The sequence below is a fragment of the Aphelocoma coerulescens genome, chromosome 7 (genome assembly GCF_041296385.1).
Source record: "Aphelocoma coerulescens isolate FSJ_1873_10779 chromosome 7, UR_Acoe_1.0, whole genome shotgun sequence".
Classification (NCBI taxonomy): Eukaryota; Metazoa; Chordata; class Aves; order Passeriformes; family Corvidae; genus Aphelocoma; species Aphelocoma coerulescens.
Window position 1 is genome coordinate 24,163,439 of NC_091021.1, and position 18,750 is coordinate 24,182,188.

Sequence of the window (18,750 nt, forward strand, 5' to 3'; positions counted from 1 at the left end):
ATTGGGTCTCATGTAACTATGTTGAATGTTGACAGTGCCAAGCTCCCACTCCCTGGGGTTAATAAAAATAAATCTCCACAGAAATGTAAAACTGATGTTATATACCTGTTTATTCAAACACTTAATCATAACTCCATTCATCTCTAGGGTTCTAAAAGAAGTAAAATGGAGGGTGATAAACCCGAGCTGGGTAATGCTGGTTTTGATGGGATGAGCGAAGATGAACTGCTAGCAGCTGTCTTAGAGATTAGCAAAAGGGAAGCTTCTCTGTCTCTGAGCCATGATGAAGATAAGCCCACAAGCAGCCCAGACACTGGTTTTGGAGATGATGAAATTCAGGAATTGCCAGAAAACCTGGAATCTATGGAGATGGAGAAACCCAAAATGATATTAGACTCAGGTAAGGCAGAGTAACCATCTTAACTGGACTCTAGCAGGCTGAAGCAGGTTACTGATAACATCAGGTTGGTAATGGCTGGTGGTAGGAACTACATGCAAGTGCACTGGTGAAACTGCCTGACTTCCTCAGAGTTTTAGGAACTTAAACTTTATAATTTCCCAGTGTATAAAGCATTTAATTCATCGAACTGTGAAAATGTATTTTTATGTAAGTCTGTCACCTCCATGATTCAAAGTTAATTTCCATTTTTTTTCCTCTCTTGATTAACACATGCTTCCACAGGTTCCTGTGCCAGACAATTCAATTTCCTAGTATTTGGCCATGTTTAGAACTGACTCTTCCATAAGCAGAAAGTATTTTCATTTCTGTAGCTGTTGTAGCAGCACAGTAGCAGTGTTCACGTGGCTGGTGTGCAAAAGGGCTGCATAAGACTAGAATGCTTTCATAAATGCAGCTATTTTGTCACTAGTTACTAATGAATTTATCTCTGTAATTTTTTCTAAAGCTTTTTCTATGAGAGTAGACCTGTAAGCTTAAGAGACTCAAGTGATTTATGGCCTCTGACAGAGGTTGAGTACAAGGAGGAGGCTGTGTGATCTCAATGTGGGGAAGTCGAGTCTTCCTTTAGCCAGCTGAAGGAAATAGAAGTGGCTGATCATTTATTGTGTGCTACCTGCTTTTGGTCAGGCTTTTAATTCCACTGGCATGGAAGAAGAGACCAACAATATGCTCGTGTCCTCTAAGAGCCAGGTGGTTAATTTGAAAACAGAATACCCCACTGTTACCAAAAATGATATTTGTTTCAATGGACAACTCTTGACAGCCTTGATGGTGGAAGGCAGTGTATAAGAATAATATTTTATGTGACCAGTGTGGTTTGTGCCCTCCTTTTTATACAGTAGTGTTGCTTATGGTGGTGTGAGAGGGAGCTGTGATAGAGTGCAGCCACATAAATTTATTTCTCTCCATGTTTTCTTTGGAAAGTACAATGTAAATATTTGAAGTCTCTTTTGTGGCTCTTAAGCAAAAAGTATGTGTTTAATATAAGTTCTGTATTTCTTCTTACATTGGAAGTTTTCAAAGGTCATGTAATAAATTCTGTTTTGTTTTTCATCTTAAAAGGATTAGACAGATGGATTATGGTTCTGGTGGTCTTGTGTCTTAAGTGTTCCCAGATACTGAGACTGCCTTGTTTTATCCTTGTTAATAACTAATCAGCAGATACTGAAGTCTGCACAGGACAAAACCATGACGTTTCACATGCTGCTGCCTGTCAGCTGTTGGAGCAGGTCCTGACACCTTCTCAGTTGCAAGCAAGAATCAAAGTGTCCTGCCAACTGCAGGAGTCTATGCAGTGGTTGAATGAATATTCATTCCGGATGTTTCATAAAGCACTTCTGCCACAGTGTTTACTTCAAAGGTGAACTAAAAAGTTATAGTCCTCATGCACCTTTAAAGCTGTACATAGTGTTCACAAGATTGAGGCTCTTACCTGAAGCAGAAGGTGGCACATTTGAACAGTGCCTGAGTTTGTGCTTTTTTCCATCTTGCATATGGTTTGGCTTTAATTGTGGCTTCATCTGTAGTACTCTGAGGTATAATATGCAATGCAAATTTTTATAGTCCACGGTTTCTTATAGAGAAATTCATGTGTCAGCTTCACGGTTGCAGAAACCTAGTGGTGTGTGGCTTCTGTAGTTAAACTTGCTGTTTCTGAGGGAGCATAAAAGGCTAAGAAGAGAACAGGTTCAGGTATTAATCAAATAGTTCATTGTGCTCCAGTTAAAATGAGTATAAGACTGCGCTTTGGAACTTTTTCCATTTGACTCTTGTGTGGGTGTTTTATGGTGGGTGAGCTCCCTGTCAGTAGATGTCACTATGCTGCAAGGATTGTGGTGATTTAAAGAGGACTTTGCTGGTAACAGACAGAAGACCCAGGAAAGTATAAACTGTACTTTGTGATTCCTCAGGTCCTGCCAATTTCACTGAGATAACTAAAGATTTTGATGAGAATAAGGAAAACAAAACTCCAGAAGGCTCCCAAGGGGAGGTTGACTGGCTGCAGCAGTACGATATGGAGAGAGAGAGGGAAGAACAAGAACTTCAGCAGGCACTGGCTCAAAGCCTTCAAGAGCAAGTAAGAAAAATAGTTTGCTTCCTTAAGTTATCTTCCCCAACATTGGAAACCTAAAAGCTAAAGGAAAAGCTTGCATTCAGGCAGTAGCTGCAAAGGGATTCTTCTGGGTTTTTTGAGATAACTAGATGGAAAAAGGTTTGGGTTTCTTCTAGCTCCAGTGTCAGTAGAGTGATGACACTGGATACATCTGGGCACATTTTGTATGTGCTTTGAAAACTGTTCATCACATCACAGACCCATAGATTTCTCAAAGCTCCTCGCGCGCTTTTGTACACTGGTTTGTCACATTATATTAAAAACTATCATAACCTGAACTAAACTCTTCCTCTCTGTCATCAAGAAGCCAGCCCACCTTTAACTTCCCTGGCAGTTGCTTCTTGCAATGTGTCCTGTCAAGACGTAGTGAAAGAGGCAGGTTTCAAAGCCAAGGCTAAGAATGGCCATGTCAGGTCAGGTTGAAGATGTGCCTATCCTAGCTATGTTTCTGGTGCTAGCGAGTAGGGGATGCTTAGTGAAGACTATAGGAACTGAGCATTTATGTGATCCTTCCCTGTCAGTAAAGTGGAAAAAGGATCCCAAATAATTTAGTCTAAAACAAGTCCTTTAAAGTAGGCTTGGAAAGAATGGGGTTCTTGAGTTGTGTGCTGTATGTATTGCACTTGAATTGCAAGACCTGTAACTGATTTCTACCAGTTTAACCAAGCTGCTGAGAATAAAGCAAGCACTTAGCCAGGTCTTTCTTTAAATAGGTGCCCTTGTCTGCTCTCTATTAATACCAAAGCTGTCATGGTTTTCCTTATGAGATCTGATGTTTCCATGGCTCTTGGATTTTTCTCTCCCATTACTCATTATGAGGTGCTGGTTGGTATGTTCCATGCCAGATGTAGCTTTGATTCAGCGGTGCCGACTAGTTTAACAAAGATTCCCAAATCCTTTAGAAATAGCGAGATAAAAGGCCTCATGCTAATAATGTAAAACTGCCCTTTGAGTGTGTTTCTGCTACAGTTCTGAAGCAAAAATCTGCTATTCTAATGATTTGGGCATGGAAATGTGGTAGCTGTGGTTATCTCAATTTGAAATACATAGCTGGGGTGCTGCATTCAGGTGTGCAGAAAGCACTCAAACCCTGAATTAAGAAGCCAGCTCATTAAATATTGTCTGGCTTGCTGTAGCTCTGGGCTTTCAAGAGTGGTGCGAGGAACAGGGCAGAATATTATCCAAACATTGGAAGTGTTGGTTGAATTGAGGTTTCTTTGCTACTTGGTCATGGTAATATTTTTAATACCTGGTTGTTTAGTGGTGTCTTTTTGCATCCTGCCTTTGTGGATTACACCTGTTACATAGAACCACTGGCTCTATTTTCAAATGGCTTAAAAATAACAAAATCTGTCAGGATTTAATGACCATGTCCTCAGCTGGCTTTGGTCAGAAGTAGACTAAATTTTGCCGAAGTGTGAGGAGCTTTGTGTGTAAGTGACAGCTTTCCTGAGCAAAGGGTTGCAAATTCATTCAGATGCTTTTCAAATTAATGATCCAGGGAAAGCATTCGGTGTTAGTGGAGACTCGCTCTGCTGCATACCAAACTTCAGGAGCTTTGACAAGCCTTAATGAAGGTTTGTCCCAGGTTCTGTTGCACGGGAACATTGGACTCTCGCTGGTTGCAAACATTCCTTCACACGGAACCTTTAATTTACAATGTCAAGTTTGTTGTAGAAACCAGAGCAGCACAGTTTCAATGGAAAAAGAGCACCACAAGAATTTTAAACAGTGAAATGTCTCAATGAGCTAAGTTTTGTTCTCTCCCCATTAGGAGGCACGAGAACAGAAAGAGGATGATGACCTCAAACGAGCCACGGAATTAAGTCTACAAGGTGAAACTTATATAAGTTCTTCCAGTATGTTGCTTTTGAGAGGAAATTGTTATGTGTGTATGAGTGCAGCTCCTACTGTCAGTAAGACAGCTGGGATTCATGTTCTTTTGGTGTGTGCTTTGTTGTGTTTGGCTGCACTCAAGGTCAGTTTTTCTTGTTCTTGGTTGTGAAAGCAAATGCCAGGAAAAACTTAATCTGAAAAATTACTTACTTCAGTCTCTTGAGTTTTTACTTAGATATAGAGATATGTAGAGAGGTATGTGTAATATATTACATGAACCACATATAATATACAATAATGCATAATATTAACTTAGAGAAAGCACAATGGATCTTGAAACTTTGCATTCCCTGCAAAAGCCAGCACGCTCATGGCCCTAGTCAGAACATAAGGATTGTTACTTGCATTGGTGTTTTAGTGCTGATTAATGGATGCCCTGGCCTTGCCTGGGAAAATGAATCAGTGCTGTATCTGTCAGATAGGGGATGGGAGGGAGACAGACCTCACTGCAAGGTATAGCTGTTGGGGGTTAAGAAAAGAACCCAAAACATACTATCTATCTCCTCCAAATCCAGACAGTGCTGTAGGCCTCCTCAGGCACTGTTCAGCGTTTGTGTGAGGCTGGCATGCAAGTGATTTCATACAATCTGGCAGAGCAAAGCATAACTGAGAGAAAATTCCTGCTCCAAAGAGGGAGAGGGAGGGATAATAAAGTATTGTGTTAAGATACTTGTGGTTGCTCAGGGCCTTTTAAAGGCCCTCAGTTGTTACTGGATGAACCTGTGTCAGCTTCTGAAGGGGAGTAAGTTGAATGCTGTTTAGGCATCCCTCACCCTGAGCTCTGGCAGACTGAGTGACCGGTCCCTCTTGGGTTTTCCCTGATTTATATCCAGGAAGAATTCAAGGCTAGAAATCCTTCATCCCCTTGATTTACAGTTCCTTGACCTAAACACAAGCATTTCCTTGCTACTGTCTCATTTGTAAGGCATCCGGAAGCAGTTGTTCAAGGAGATGAACTTAGTCTTGAATGCAGAGCTGGTAGCATTTGTCTTAGGAGGGATCCCAGGGATGCTGTAACCAAAGAGCCAGCAGTCATCCTGGCACCATTGGTGAAGTGGCATTTAGCAATGCCTGTGGCAGGTGCTTCATGCAGAGACCTACCAAAGTGGCTGTGTTTCTAAGCTGTAGTCTACCTTACAGCCCAGATAAGTGTGGAAAGGAGCAGTAAAGGATTCCCAGTTAAGCAAGAGAGTCATCTATAAACTTCCCAAGATTATACTAATTCAGTGACTGATGATTTAACAGGACAAGCAGCGTGAGAATCTCTTTGGCAAAACATCTCCATCACAGCTGGCGTGATAGTCTCTTGAAAACAGAGCAGAAAAAATTCCTAAGCAGTGTCCTGTTAATCTCAACTTCTCATCCACCCAGGACTCCATAGCTTTAATTTGACTGGGGAAAGCATAGCTACTTCTCCTAATGAGTACTGTACAAAATCTTAAATTAGTTGGGTAGCTGCAGAACCCCGGGAAGTTTGGAACAGCGTGTACAGGGAGCAGTGGTGCCTTCCGGCTCTTTACAGAAAGCTGCGTGCATTTTGCTCAGCCAAGCAAACTGGAAGTTCCTGTGGTTAGCAGCCTTCTTACCATGGAAAACAATGAAAAGATGCCTGCTGCCAGCAGTAGCATTTTGAAGCCAGTTTTAATTCAAAAATGCACTTTGTTAATGCAACTTATAGTTAAAACTGTAATTCATAGCTTCTTGTTGCAGGAACTCGCAGTTCACTGACCAGACTGGCTGTCCTTCTTTTGCTGTCTGTCCTGTCAGCAGCCCACTGGTGCTCTAGAGCTAGTTGGGTGTTAACTACTCTTTTATCACCCAGCTGTCATTGCCATAGTGCCTTTTTGGAAAAGTATGAGGGAGATGATGCTAAAATTAATTCCAAGATACTTAACTGTTGCTCTGACAAGTTGGAAAAGGGAAAGAGCTTTTATTTGGAAGTTCCAGTATCCCCTGTTTTCTTTGAAAATTAAGCTTGAAATTTTATAACGCCTATTTAGGTGGGTAGATATACCTTAGCCTGTTGTGAATTCCTGTGTGGTCCACAGCTTCTCACGCAGTTATCATTGTTTCCTTGCTATCTAGAGTTTAACAGCTCTCTCCTGGACAGTGTTGGCTCTGATGAAGACTCTGGGAATGAGGATGTTCTTGACATGGAGTATTCAGAAGCTGAAGCAGAAGAGCTGAAAAGAAATGCTGAGGTGTGATCCAAGATTTCAAAAGCCAAATGGGAAATACAGCTATTCTTTATAGTATTGAAGGTAGTTTTACAGAGCAGGTGTATAGGCTAGAAAGGTCTTTTATATTCAGAAGTGAAAACATAGAAAATTTTCTATCTGCAAGTCTTAACTGTGTTACTTTAATTACAAAAAAACCCCAACCAAAACCAAAGCAAACAAAACTCAAAACAAAAAAAAAAAAAACAACAAACCAGACAGCTGCAGAGACCTTCTGAGTTTCTCTAAGAAACTCTTTAAGAGTATTGTTAGTGAACTCTATAAGTAACATTTCCTGGTCAAGAGAGGATTAAAAAATAAATTGTCAAAAGCCAGTGAATAGATAGAGCATGTTTCCTGCATGTGAAGAGGGTGTTGTCCACTGACATTACAGGTGCAGGACAAAAGAATTTGGGCTACTTAGCCGGTATTAGCTGTTGAATCTGTGTACCATTATCAATGGTGTGTCTTTGATATTTCAGAAGTAAGCATGGTGTCCCTTTTTGGCTTTTCTGTTTATTTGCTGGATTAATTCTGACATCAGTGGAAGTTGGTCAGGAAATGGTTGTTTAGAAAACTTTGCAGTGTAGAGCTCATGTCAGCATCTGTTCTGAGGTCAGAGAGGCTCCTTCACTGGCTTGCTGATAGATTAAATAGACATTTCCCACTTCTGGAAGGACTCCTTGTTTGGTGTGAACCAGGGTGTCTGTTTCTGTAATCCTTCATTGGGTTGCAGCTTTGAATACAGTAGCCAAAGTTGATATGACAGGTATAAATCATCTTGTCCATAAGCTATGTGGTGAAAAAAAGAATGCCTGAAAGCTTTAATTGTACTTTTTTTTTCCCCCCCCAGACAGGAGAGCTTCCTCACTCCTATCGTCTCATCAGCATTGTCAGCCATATTGGAAGCACATCATCTTCAGGTAAAAGATGCCACATTTCATTTTTCAATTCTTACCTAGCTTGAAAAATCTGTAATACAGAATTATCATAGCAGAACTATTTATAGGGAAGAATTCAGGCAGCAAAGCAAGTCTTCTGTCATGACTTGCTGATGGGGGAGCAGGTTGGGAATGTCATGGTGTGTAACTACGGCATGCAGGAAATGTACAGCTTATGGGCTCCGTAGAACTGCTTGTGCTTGTTACCAGCTGATTGAGGGACCGGGATCTTAAAGGTTGTTTTAGCCTTTAAGTCTGACATAGATGGCTGGACTGGGGTACCTAGCTACCCAGCTCACTCGTCAAAGTGCAGCATGGAAAGGTATGCAGAGAAGTTGTGGCTGCTGCCCCATTCCCAGAAGTGCTCAAAGCCAGGTTGGACAGCCTGGAGTAGTGGAAGGTGTCCCTGCCCATGGCAGGCAGTTTGGAACAGGATGACCTCTGAGGTCCCTTCCAACCCAAACCATTCTGTGATTCTCTGTTGTTAAGGTCATTATATCAGTGATGTCTATGATATCAAGAAGCAGTCCTGGTTCACCTACAATGACCTGGAAGTGTCTAGAACTCTAGAGGCCACTGTTCAGTGTGACAGAGACCGAAGTGGATACATCTTCTTCTACATGCACAAGTAGGTGTCTTGGGGAATTTTGGTGTTAGAAATTACCTACTGATTGTGAAGAAGTGGGCTTCTCTTCTTCCTCTGGTCCTCTGCTGGGATGAAAAATATCTCCAGAATGACAAAATTGAAGTGCTCTTAGTTCAGAGGTGTGGGATTGTACGTCAATAATACATAGTGTTTTAACAAATACGTTAAATTGTATTTTAAGAATGGGATTCAGTGTCTCAGTGCATGTGTTGCACCAGGAATCATAATGGAGCTTGGGTTTTTTCCTTAAGTGCTGTGATATTTGTAAATGCCCTTACCCCTGCTCCTAACAGTTGTGTTGTTGCAGCCACGGTCACCTCAGGACACAGATAAAATGAGGTTTGTGGGTAGAAATCATGTATTTTCAGGCACACAGAACTGAAGAAGGTTTGTCCCCTCTCTTCTGTCTTTACTAGTGCTTGGAGATGTCAGATAAGACGTCTCTCTTTGCCAGGATCTGTGACACTTGAGTTTGTGGAGCAAATCCAGTTGCTGATTCCCTCAGGGCTGTCTTACATAGTGGTTTGTTGTTGCACAAAAGTTTCACTGTTGGTCTTTCCTTCTGTTCTAGGGATATCTTCGATGAGTTACTAGAAACGGAAAAAAATGCACAGCCACTTAGCATGGAAGTAGGAAGATCGGTTCGTCAGCCTCTGTGAAGAATAAAACACCTTGTTCCTCCTGAGGAGCAAGGAAGATTCTGAACTTGTGCCAGACACGCAGGAGTAACAAACAGCTCAGGGCCAAAACATGAGACAAAAGGTAGAAATATGGGACACTTGGTTTGTTGAACCATCTGTGCAAGTCCTGGGCCTGAACTACGTGTTTAAACCTTGACATCCAGAGAGATCCTCCTGTGGTGAAATTTTTAATGTTTCTCAAATAATTTTGTCAGCATGGAGCCTTAAAGAGTTGTAACAAGCCACAAGACTACAGCTGCTCATAAACTGGTTTAAAAAATAGTGCAAAAAGAGACTCGACTTTAAAAGCCCATTCACATGTGAGGCGTGAGTGGCGAAGATTTACATATCACTCGGCGCTTTTTTTTCTTTTCTCCAAGAGCAATTTAAGCAATAGACTGTAACCTGGCGTGTGTTGTGTTAGTAATATTCACTGGAAAGCCAGATCACTGAGCAGGCTCTTGCCAGTCATCTGGCTAACAGGCATTTTGGAATCACTCAAGCTGATGCGTTGTGACATTCATGGGTTTGTAAGCGCTCCGCTATTTACATGCGGTTCCAGGAAACAAACTGTCGGTGCTGTGGAATGTATTGATACCTGGTGGCAGCTCTGTTGTTTTTTTACACCATTCACTGTCATCCTCATTTAGACATGAGATTATATATGTGATTTCTTTTGTTTTACAAGTTCTGTTATTTGATTGCATTTTCTCCATGAGTTTGTTGCATCAGTGCCGTTTGGAGAGGCGAGGTTTCTCATTGGGTGTGCCGTGTTTCACACTGGAGTTGTGTTGCTTAGGGCTGCCCTGATGTGACTGGGATAGCTGAGTACGTGGAGCAAACAGAGCAGTGGCAGGAGGTGAGCACAGCCTCTGCATATTCTGGGGGGCAAAGAGCATTCTGGCATTACCCTTCCTGTGCAGCACCTGGCACTTGAACTGCTCTGTGATTGAACTATGGTCTTGCCATGGTCTTGCGTCACCCCAGGGTAGGAGGCTCTGCACTGCAGCCGTGCCTCCATTCTCCTCTCTGAGGAGTGCGGAGTGCTCAAACTGTGAAACTAAACCAGGTGGAAAGCTTTCGGAAGGCCCTTGTTCAGCATTAACAGAACATGGCTAGGAAGAAGTGATGCTTTCTGCTGGGTTTAGAAGCATGATGCTCCTTTTATGGCTTGTTTCAGCAGTGGGGGGAGAAGCCTATTAAGTTCATTTTTTTTCAGCACCTTTGCACTAATTAGCAGGGGCAGATGTTTCCTTTCACTGACATTTCTTCATTTCAGAGAAGTTGTTGCTGTAAGCAGAGTAGTTGCTCTTATTTTGGCCTCTAGTTCTGATTTTTGCAGCCTGAGTTTTAGAGGTGAAAGACTTCCTTAAGGAAAAAAAAAGAAGAAAATCACCTTTTTTGCCGTTGCGATAGTTTCTGAGTTTTTTAAACTATCATTAGGAGTTTCTCAGGAATAAATCAGCTGCAGCAAAGCAGACAAAACCATCGATTTAAGAGACAGCAGGCACCTTTCACGGGCACTTCCACACTAGAGCTTATCCTGGCAGGCTGGCAGGGCGCTGCCTCAGGGACCTCTTCCCACGTGTGTGTGCAGCAGCAAGCGACAGCGAGTGACGGCGTCGGTGTCCTCCCCACCCTGAACACTTGGGGAACCCTGGTGGGGTGAAGACTGGCCTCCCTCCCACTTCCCAGGCTGGGGCAAGCACAGGGGCCCTGGTCACGGTGACATCTTCCTGGTCTCTGAGCCAGGAGCGAAGGTTTGGTTGTAGATACGCCAGAGCGTTTATCTGGTGAGATGCAGCCCAAGGGATGTGTGTGTGTTAATTTATTACAAAGCATAATACTTTTTCTATTGTCAATACTAATTTTGGTCGAATTCTGGGCAATGGGAAAAGGTGGTGACGTGGGAGTTGTCCTTTGAACTGATTGCCCTGCGAATGTGATGGACTGCTCCGTCCAGAGGGCAAACCTGTTTTCCCCAAGCACATCCTATGCTTGTGCTGTAAATAACTGGTATTCCTGTAGTATCAGAAGTCAGCTCTGCTTTTTTGGGTGGCGAGGTTGTTTTTACAAGGTGCTGCACTCCAGTTAATTTATAATAAAAGCAAACATTGCCTGATTTTTCAGTGCAGTAACTTTTGTTTAAAACCAGTTTTGTTTGGATCAAGGTGAAAAAGCTGATGCTTAAAACCAGTGTTCCTTGTTTTATGAAAAGTTCTTGCTTGTTATTCTAGTCATTAAGAATTTGCAGACATATACTGTAATTTAAGCTTTTTGTTTGGCATACAGCAGCTCAGTTGCACCTTCACCTGGGCAGGAGTGTCCACAGAGTCCCTTCCTTGCAGAAGCCAGTTTTTTCCCTACCCAAGGGCGGTGGGGAGGATGATAGGTGTGTAATCCTCAAAAGATGTGCTGCCCATCAGTTGTGTCATTCCCACTGCTCACACTGTTGCAGCAGAAAGGTCAGTAAGGTTGGCCCTTCCATGTGGGATACCTGTCCTTGGGTATAGGTAGGTGAAGCTTAGTTGTGGGCCCTGAACATGTACTAGCTCTTCCTCAGTTAAACATTTACCCACTTCTGAATCAACCTAGCTTAGTACAAGTGTGATTCAGCACAGAAACTCAAGGAACTCCCATCCCTCTGTTCCTCTCATCCCTTCATTGTCTGACTGCGATAATTTGCTCTTGATTTACACCCCTAATCTGAGAGGGGCAGAGCTTTTGTGTCAATGAACTGGAGCTTGTGTGCGGGTCCCTGGGGAGCCCTGGCCAGCGGGGCTGCACAAAGAGCCTTTGCAAAGCAAGGACTGGTTTCCCAACCAGAGCAGCAGAGTGGGACTGACGGGAGGAGAGCGGAGCTCTGCAACACCTGTGGCCTCGGCCTCCTCTTCCCCCCCCGCCCAGTGCAGCACAGATAAGATCTGCCCGCGCATCTTCCTGCCCTTCCTGCAGCCGAGGAAGAGCTGATCGCCAGCTCAGGGCTTCCTGCTGCACTTCACCCTGGCACGAGGCACGCGGGGAATGTCGTGCTCCGGGGCGGGGGCTGGGAAAAACTCATCTGCTTTGTTTTTAATGGAGCTAATTATCCCTGTAATCGCCCGCCAAAGAGAGAAAAAGGGGTGCAGGACCCCTGGCAGCTGCTGGCCATGTGGTTTTGCTGCCAGACTCCAGCCTTCCCTGCCGCTGACTTCTGCCTGCACCCTGACTTTCTGGTTCTTTACACTGTTGATGTGGAGCAGTGCTTTTCTCTGTGTTTTAGCAGACCTGTTCCTCTCTATTCTTTATAATTTTTGCTCTTGGGTTCCCCCTGCCCGTTTTTAAATGATGTGTAGATAGATTTTTGTGAAATTAAAACCTCTTTATTAACCCTCTATTGATTTGGAATCTTATTTCTGCTGGCTCTCGATGGGCACTACACCTCCACCTCCCCTTTTGCATTGGGACTTTGCTCAGTTGCCTGGGAACATCCTGTGTGTGTTCAGTGCCCCTCAGCACATGTCCATCCTGGCTCCCCTGACAGAGATGTGTCCCCATGGGGGACACCCCAGTTACTCTCAGCATCCCTGTAGAGCCCAAGTAGAAGGGAGATGCCCTCCTCCCCTCCCGGGTCAAGGACAAGTGCTCCCTGGTGTGTGTCCCCACAGGCACACTGTCCCCTCATTTACCTTTGGTACCACACGTATTTACTGCAGTTCAGGCGATAAGGGAGGGAGTGGCTCCAGCTGTATACTGGACCTTTAGCCTGGACCTGCCGGTGCCGGGATGGGATGGGAGAGTCCTGGCTCCCTGAGCATGCCCAGCCTGTGCCTCACCTCTGAGTACAGCAAGGACAAAGGAAGGCCTCAGGGGAAAGGAGTTGAGGGTCCTTCCCTGTGCTGCTGGTGCCCAGTCAAGATCTGTGTCTTCCTCTGTGCCAGCTCTTTACCAAATAACCCCCACATTTGGGGCTGGGCCCTGGGGTTGGAGGGGAGAGACCACAGGCCTGTTCTTAAAATTAATTTTATTTACTAAAAAGCTGTGATTGTCCCTGGGCCCAGGCTCCTGCCCTAGAAGAGTCCTTTGTCCTTCTTGAGCTTCTGTTGTTTCCACAAGGGCAGGTTGCTGAAGGCAGAGCGGCTCATGCCAAAGACAGCCTGGAAGTCCCCATCAGAGAGGTGGTCCTGGGGCCAGAGAAAGGAAGCTGAGCTGAAGAACTGGGGGGGCTTTCCCTGTCTCCCCTTCCAGAAGCCCCCTGGCCTCAGCTTACCTCCTTCCTGCTGGGATCCACACCCCGGGGCAGGTCCTCGGCTGAGGTGTTCACCAGCACATCCAAGGGGAAGGTCTCCAGTTTGGTGGGGACGAGGGTGGTGGAGGCAGTGAAGACCTCTTGCCTGGATGTGAGCACCTGAATGGGGGGTGCAGAGTCATGTCAGGGCCTGGCCCAGGCATGGAGGCACCAGGCTGGCTCCAGGTGCCTGTTCACCACAGAATCTGTCCTTGCAGCTCCTGGCACCCTACCAAGGGGATGGGGGGGCTTTCTGTGCCCCCACCCAGCCCAGCTGCCCTTCTCCTTGTGCCACTTACTGAGGTGAGCTCCCCAAAGCTGCTGTCATCACCCAGCTCAGCTCGCAGCGTCTCATAGGATTTCTTGTCCTGGGAAGGAGATAAAAGTGCTCAGCCCCTCGGCAGGGGCAGGGGTCAGGCAAGCTGCTGCCCACACCCTGGAGGTGCTTATGGGGCCAGACCCACATTTGGTCCCATCTGAAAGGGACTCCCTGGTCTTTCAAACCCCCCCCCCCCCATGACTCACGTCCCAGTTGAGAGGGTCCCAGGCCAGGAACCAGCCGGTGAAGGTGGGGGGCTCATAACCCTGCTTCACCACAATGATGGGGGTGTCAAGGTCACGCCCACTGGGGTGGCTCCGCAGGTATTCCTGTGCCATCACTGCTGCCGCCTCCTTCTCTGACTCATTGGCGCCTTTCCCAAGCCAGAGGAAAACCTGCAATAAGGTTACCATGTCCACCACTGGAGTGAGATGGAGCCCTCTAGGGCCATGGTTGGAGGCACATGGGCCCTGTCCCTGGGGAAGAACACTGGGAGTCCATCCTCAGCATTCCCTGGAGCAAGAATGCTGGAAAAAAACATCATGGGGCCACGTATAGGCAGGTTTCCAGCCTCCCAACCCACCAACTGTGGCTGATGCAGGTCCTCCAACCCCGGGAACATCAGCTTGTGGGATCAAAGGTCTGTCCCCCACTCCACGATCCCCCAGCTCACCTGGTCCCAGGTGTCTAGTAGGTAAACATCATTCTCCTCCAGGTCATCCTGGGTGAAGTCTATGATCTCCGTGGCCAAGAAGGTGCCTGTCTTGTTGGAGCACTCAAAGAGTCGGGGGGACACAGAGGGGTTCTCATCCTGCAGCCTGAGAGGGGTCAATGTGATGGGAATGAGGCTCACCCTTGGCTGGGAACTGGTGGCCCATCTTACCCCTGATGTGGGTAGGGACAAGACTGGTACCTCTTGCTGCTGGCATATTGGGACTTGCCCCCCAGGGCCAGCCAGAACTCAGGTGGTTCCTGTCCTTCTGCAACCACTGGCTTCTCCATCTTGGAGATTATGTCGGCCACAGCCTTGGCCATCTCACGTTCATCCCCACTGCAGCCCTGCCAAGCAAGCACAGCTGCTCTGTCATTGGCCCAGGCCAAAGAGGAGGAAGAGGAGGTGGGGACACTTCTTTTGGGGGTGGCAGCACCCATGTCAGTGCCCGGCAGTACCCACCTTCCCATACCAGAGGTAGCAGGAGCTGGGGGTTTTGAGCACAAAGACGTCATTGGAGTTGAGGGAGGAGGCGCGGACGGGCACCTCGAAGGCCTTGGTGTTGTACTCGTTGGTGCCGTGCACTTGGAAGAGGCGGGTGGAGGGTGTGGGCTCCGTGCTGCCCGCCCGTGATGTGCCACCCTGGGGGACAGGCACAGGAGGTCACCACCAGTGCCACAATCTCACTGGCCTGCGCGTGCCCCAGCAGCCCTGTGCTCACCGCATACACCACCATCTTGCCCTTGAAGATGGCCATCAGATGGGCTGGCTCCTTGCCCATGGTGACGCGGATCTGCACGGGCTCGTTGTTGTACTTCTGGTCCAGGGCGACGGCATGGTAGGCAGAGGCGGCCAGCTCATCCGTGCTGGCTTGGCGGCCCTGGGCAGGGCAGAGGGGGCTCAGCACCCATCACAGCCCCCCTTTCCCTCTTGGGAAAAGGCAACTCTCGTGCTGCTCCGAAGGGACAGAGCACCCCCACTCCAGGGAGGTACACGCCTGTCCTCCACCCATGGGACAGTGACCTGGAGGTCTCACCTGCCAGAGGTAGATGATGCGGTTCACCTTGGGCCCCACAAAATAGGTGTAGAGCAGCAGGTAGCAGTCCCCACCATAGAAATGGCCCAGCCACTTCTTCTCTACGGGCACCAGCTCATTGTTCTCCACGCGCCAGACCTGGTGGGACAGGGATATACTGCTGTCAGGGTTGGTGCATCCTCCTGCCCTGCATACCCTGGACCCCACACCATCCCCTGGTACAGCAAAGCGGGTGCCTGGGAGGGTCCCACATTCTTCCATGGCCACCCTACCTCCACTTCTCCAGATCCATCATCCACCATCTTCTGCTGGGCAGCCACCTGGGGCTTGGCGTGCAGTGTCGTGGCATCAAACTTCACCTGCTCCACCTTGGCTATGGGGAAGGGCAGAGGGGTGAGCCAAATCCCTCTGGCCATAGGGGCTCCCCACAGCCCACCCATCCCAATCCAAGAAGTCCTGCCACATTGGAAGGAAACACTCACCCACTTTGCCCACAGTGTGGGTCTTGCCCAACCCACTGCTCTGGTTGGGGAGAGTCCATTTTTGGAAGAGCTGCCTGAAGACAGCTGACTCAGACCCGTCATTCTCTGTTTCCACACTGGTGCTGTCTGGGTAGTTCTTGGCTTTGATGAAGCCCTGGTGAGACCCAAACACAGAGTGTGGGCATGGAGTGCCTGGCACCCCAGGGAGCAGTCAGGCCGTCCCACAACAAGCCCCTAACCCAGCACCCACCAGCGCCCTGCTCATCGCCTGCTGCTTCTCCTCCTTGTTGGCATTCTTGCCCTTCCAGACGAAGATCCTGGTACCTCCTTGATCAAGGATGTAGCAATCCTTGGAGAAGGGGCAACAATAGAAATTAGGACTTTAGGCAAAGTCCACCAAATTTGGCTTTTGAAGGATTAAAGCTGCCAAGGAAATTGGCAGCTTTAATCCTTTGGCTTTTGAAGGATTTGGCTTTTGAAGGATTAAAGCTGCCAAGGAAATTGGGCACCCTCAAGCAAGCCATGGGTGACAGACCTCGTGCAGGAGCATGTCTTGAGATAGGGGTTGAATTGCCACCTCCTGTATGACCAAATTCCCGCTGGCATTGGAGATGCTGACAGGAGAAAAAGAGAGGAAAAAAGGGTTAGAAAATGGGTTGGAAAACCCCATCCCCATTACAGGGTGGTAGGGCTTAGTGGGGGTGTTCCCTCCCCATCCCCTCCCCAGCCAGATCATGGCAGAGGTGGTGCCCAGGGACTCTCTTGCTGTGCCGTGGTGGCAACCTGATTTGTAGATTGCCCTGCCAGGCAGCTCACTCACGGCCACAGGGAGGGACAGATGGGTGTCAGATGTTATGGGGCCACTGAGGGGCATTGCCACAGCATCTAAGGGTGATCTAAGGGTGAGCATTTCTATTAGGCACCAATCCTCTTGGCACCAGGGATCCCTCTTGCTCCAATGGCACCCAAAGGACCTATCCCCACCTCCACTGTGGTCTTGACCCTTTCTTGGTGTCTGTCGATGGGGCTGGGAGCTGTGTGACACAGCAGAGATGGCTGCTGGCTCCCTCTGGCACCATGGAAAATGCCCCCATGGGTAACCCACCCCAAGAACTCACTGGTAGAGCTTGAGGGAGGACTTGAGAATCTGGTCCACTTTGTCATCAGGGATGGCTGGCTGGATGTCCCTCTTCTCACCCAGCACATGCTTAAGGATCTTCATGAGTCCTGGTGAAGCATCCTCATCCTCACCATCCACTACGCCCACCTTGGCACGGCCCCCACGTTCCCGGTCCCGGATATCCTTGGCCAGGGTCATTGCCTGCAGCCAGGGGAGAAGGGATAAGCCCAGATCAGGAAGGGAGTGGCTGGTGACCCCCCTTCCTCCAGGAGGGGACCTTGGGACCCCCTGGCCGTACCCTCAGCCTCTCGTTGCGGTTGCTCTCAGGGCCATTCCACTGGACGATGAGCTGGCCCAGGTCCAGCAGGAACACATCCCCTCTGTTGAAGCTTTTCCAGCTCATCTCCACCTGCAGCAAGATGGGATTGGGAAGGGTGGGTGCCAAGCAGCAGAACACTGAGTCCCCATGGCTCTGCAGCCCCACTCACTCAGGAATACAGGCCTCCAGCCTATATTCCTCCTCCCTACCCTGAGAGGGACTTCTTGGGGAGCGGTTGCTCCTAAGGCAAGGCAGCATTATCCCACACCCACTGTGCCCTGCTTGAAGGCAGCTGTGTCTGGGGGAGCTCTGGCCTCATCCTGATCCAGACTCCACACATCTCATGACTCACCTCTCCTGCCACCACGTTCTTCTTGCCCTTCACATGCAGTAGTCGCTGGACGTTGTAGGTGTTTGTCTCCACATGCTTCATGCCTGAGGCCACCCCACCCTTCTTATAGCTGGGAGGGGACAGACAAGGTGTCACCCCTGGGTCCCCCTCCTCACACCACTGGAATCTCCGTCCCACCTCTGTGCACAGGGAGGTGTTCAGGGACCCCCATCCACACACGTGGTAATGGATAGATGGAGCCCAGCTCCAGATCCTCCTCCTTCCTCCCCCACCTCACTGACACAGAGCTGTCCCATCCCCACTGGGGATGTCTCCACAGGACCCCTCCCCACTGTCACCCACCATGGGAGCTGGTCCCCAGGGGCGACCGACATACATGAGTCCGTGCTTGAAGTAGGTGCGGAAGGTCTCACTCTCGTGTCCCTGGACCTCGCGGTGCTGCACGGCCACTGAGCCCAGGTGATCATCCATCTGGGTGGTGTAGATGGCAGCCGCCCCCTGCTCATCCTGGCTTGACTCTTTGCCCAGCCAGTAGTGGATGTCGTAGCTGAAGTTGCTCCCAGACTTGCGCGTCTGCAGGACACCGGTCCCCGCTAGAAGAGCCCCTGTGTCCCCAGGCCACGCTGGGCAAAGACACCCCTCCCTGCCCCCTCAGGGCAGAGCCCATTCCCAGTTCCCTGTGTGACCCTTGACTGCCCTACCGACAGCAGGACGTAGCAATCCCCCTCGTGGAAGTTGCCATAGCTTTTAGTGGGCACTGGCACCATCTCCATGTTCTGCAGAAGGAAGGGAGACATCAGCCCTGGCGGGGAATCCCCCACCCCAGCCCCAACCCCACTGCCCTTAGCACCAGCACTGCTGGGTTTAACCCTGGGTACTGCACTGAGACCCCCAAACCCAGGTACTGAGGACACAAAGGGAGGATCTTCCCTCACAGAGACCCCCCCAAGCAGCCCAGTGATGTGCCCCCATCCCCACCTCGATTCGCCATATCTGGATGCCCGGCGTGGTCTTGTTCAATGTCCTGGTGACTTTGGCGCTGAGCTCCACCATGGTGACAGGTACCACAGGCAAGGGGACCTGCCAGCATCGGCAACACCCTCGTTAATGGCTGGCAGTGTCATTAAGAGCTGGGACACAGCCAACCTGCTGTGCCATCTGCTTCCCTGCTTGCTCTGCAGAGAGGCCAGC

The 18,750-nt window shown here is 48.4% G+C and overlaps 2 protein-coding genes across 3 annotated transcripts in view; one reads left to right on the top strand and one right to left on the bottom strand.

The window, feature by feature from the left end:
* The window catches only part of USP37 (ubiquitin specific peptidase 37), a 34,480-nt gene extending 23,404 nt beyond the window's left edge, over nucleotides 1-11,076 (top strand). For both annotated transcript variants that reach the window (XM_069020923.1, XM_069020924.1), the window contains exons 18-24: nucleotides 148-400; nucleotides 2,371-2,537; nucleotides 4,348-4,408; nucleotides 6,555-6,670; nucleotides 7,539-7,608; nucleotides 8,116-8,254; nucleotides 8,844-11,076. In XM_069020923.1, the coding sequence (XP_068877024.1) occupies nucleotides 148-400; nucleotides 2,371-2,537; nucleotides 4,348-4,408; nucleotides 6,555-6,670; nucleotides 7,539-7,608; nucleotides 8,116-8,254; nucleotides 8,844-8,931 (894 nt within the window). In that variant the 3' untranslated portion in view covers nucleotides 8,932-11,076. The remainder of the gene's footprint in view (nucleotides 1-147; nucleotides 401-2,370; nucleotides 2,538-4,347; nucleotides 4,409-6,554; nucleotides 6,671-7,538; nucleotides 7,609-8,115; nucleotides 8,255-8,843) is intronic.
* A 1,904-nt stretch (nucleotides 11,077-12,980) lies between these two features.
* On the bottom strand, nucleotides 12,981-18,627 carry VIL1 (villin 1). The gene is made up of 19 exons (XM_069021569.1): nucleotides 18,538-18,627; nucleotides 18,261-18,335; nucleotides 17,936-18,132; nucleotides 17,560-17,668; nucleotides 17,187-17,297; nucleotides 16,887-17,089; nucleotides 16,304-16,382; nucleotides 16,019-16,117; nucleotides 15,769-15,922; nucleotides 15,559-15,659; nucleotides 15,287-15,424; nucleotides 14,972-15,130; nucleotides 14,713-14,892; nucleotides 14,452-14,597; nucleotides 14,212-14,356; nucleotides 13,745-13,933; nucleotides 13,519-13,587; nucleotides 13,202-13,339; nucleotides 12,981-13,115 (listed from the first exon to the last, which is right to left on the bottom strand). Exons 1-19 carry the CDS (start codon nucleotides 18,610-18,612, stop codon nucleotides 13,002-13,004), a joined length of 2,481 nt encoding a protein of 826 aa, XP_068877670.1. The 5' UTR covers nucleotides 18,613-18,627; the 3' UTR covers nucleotides 12,981-13,001.
* Nucleotides 18,628-18,750: the final 123 nt, after the last annotated feature.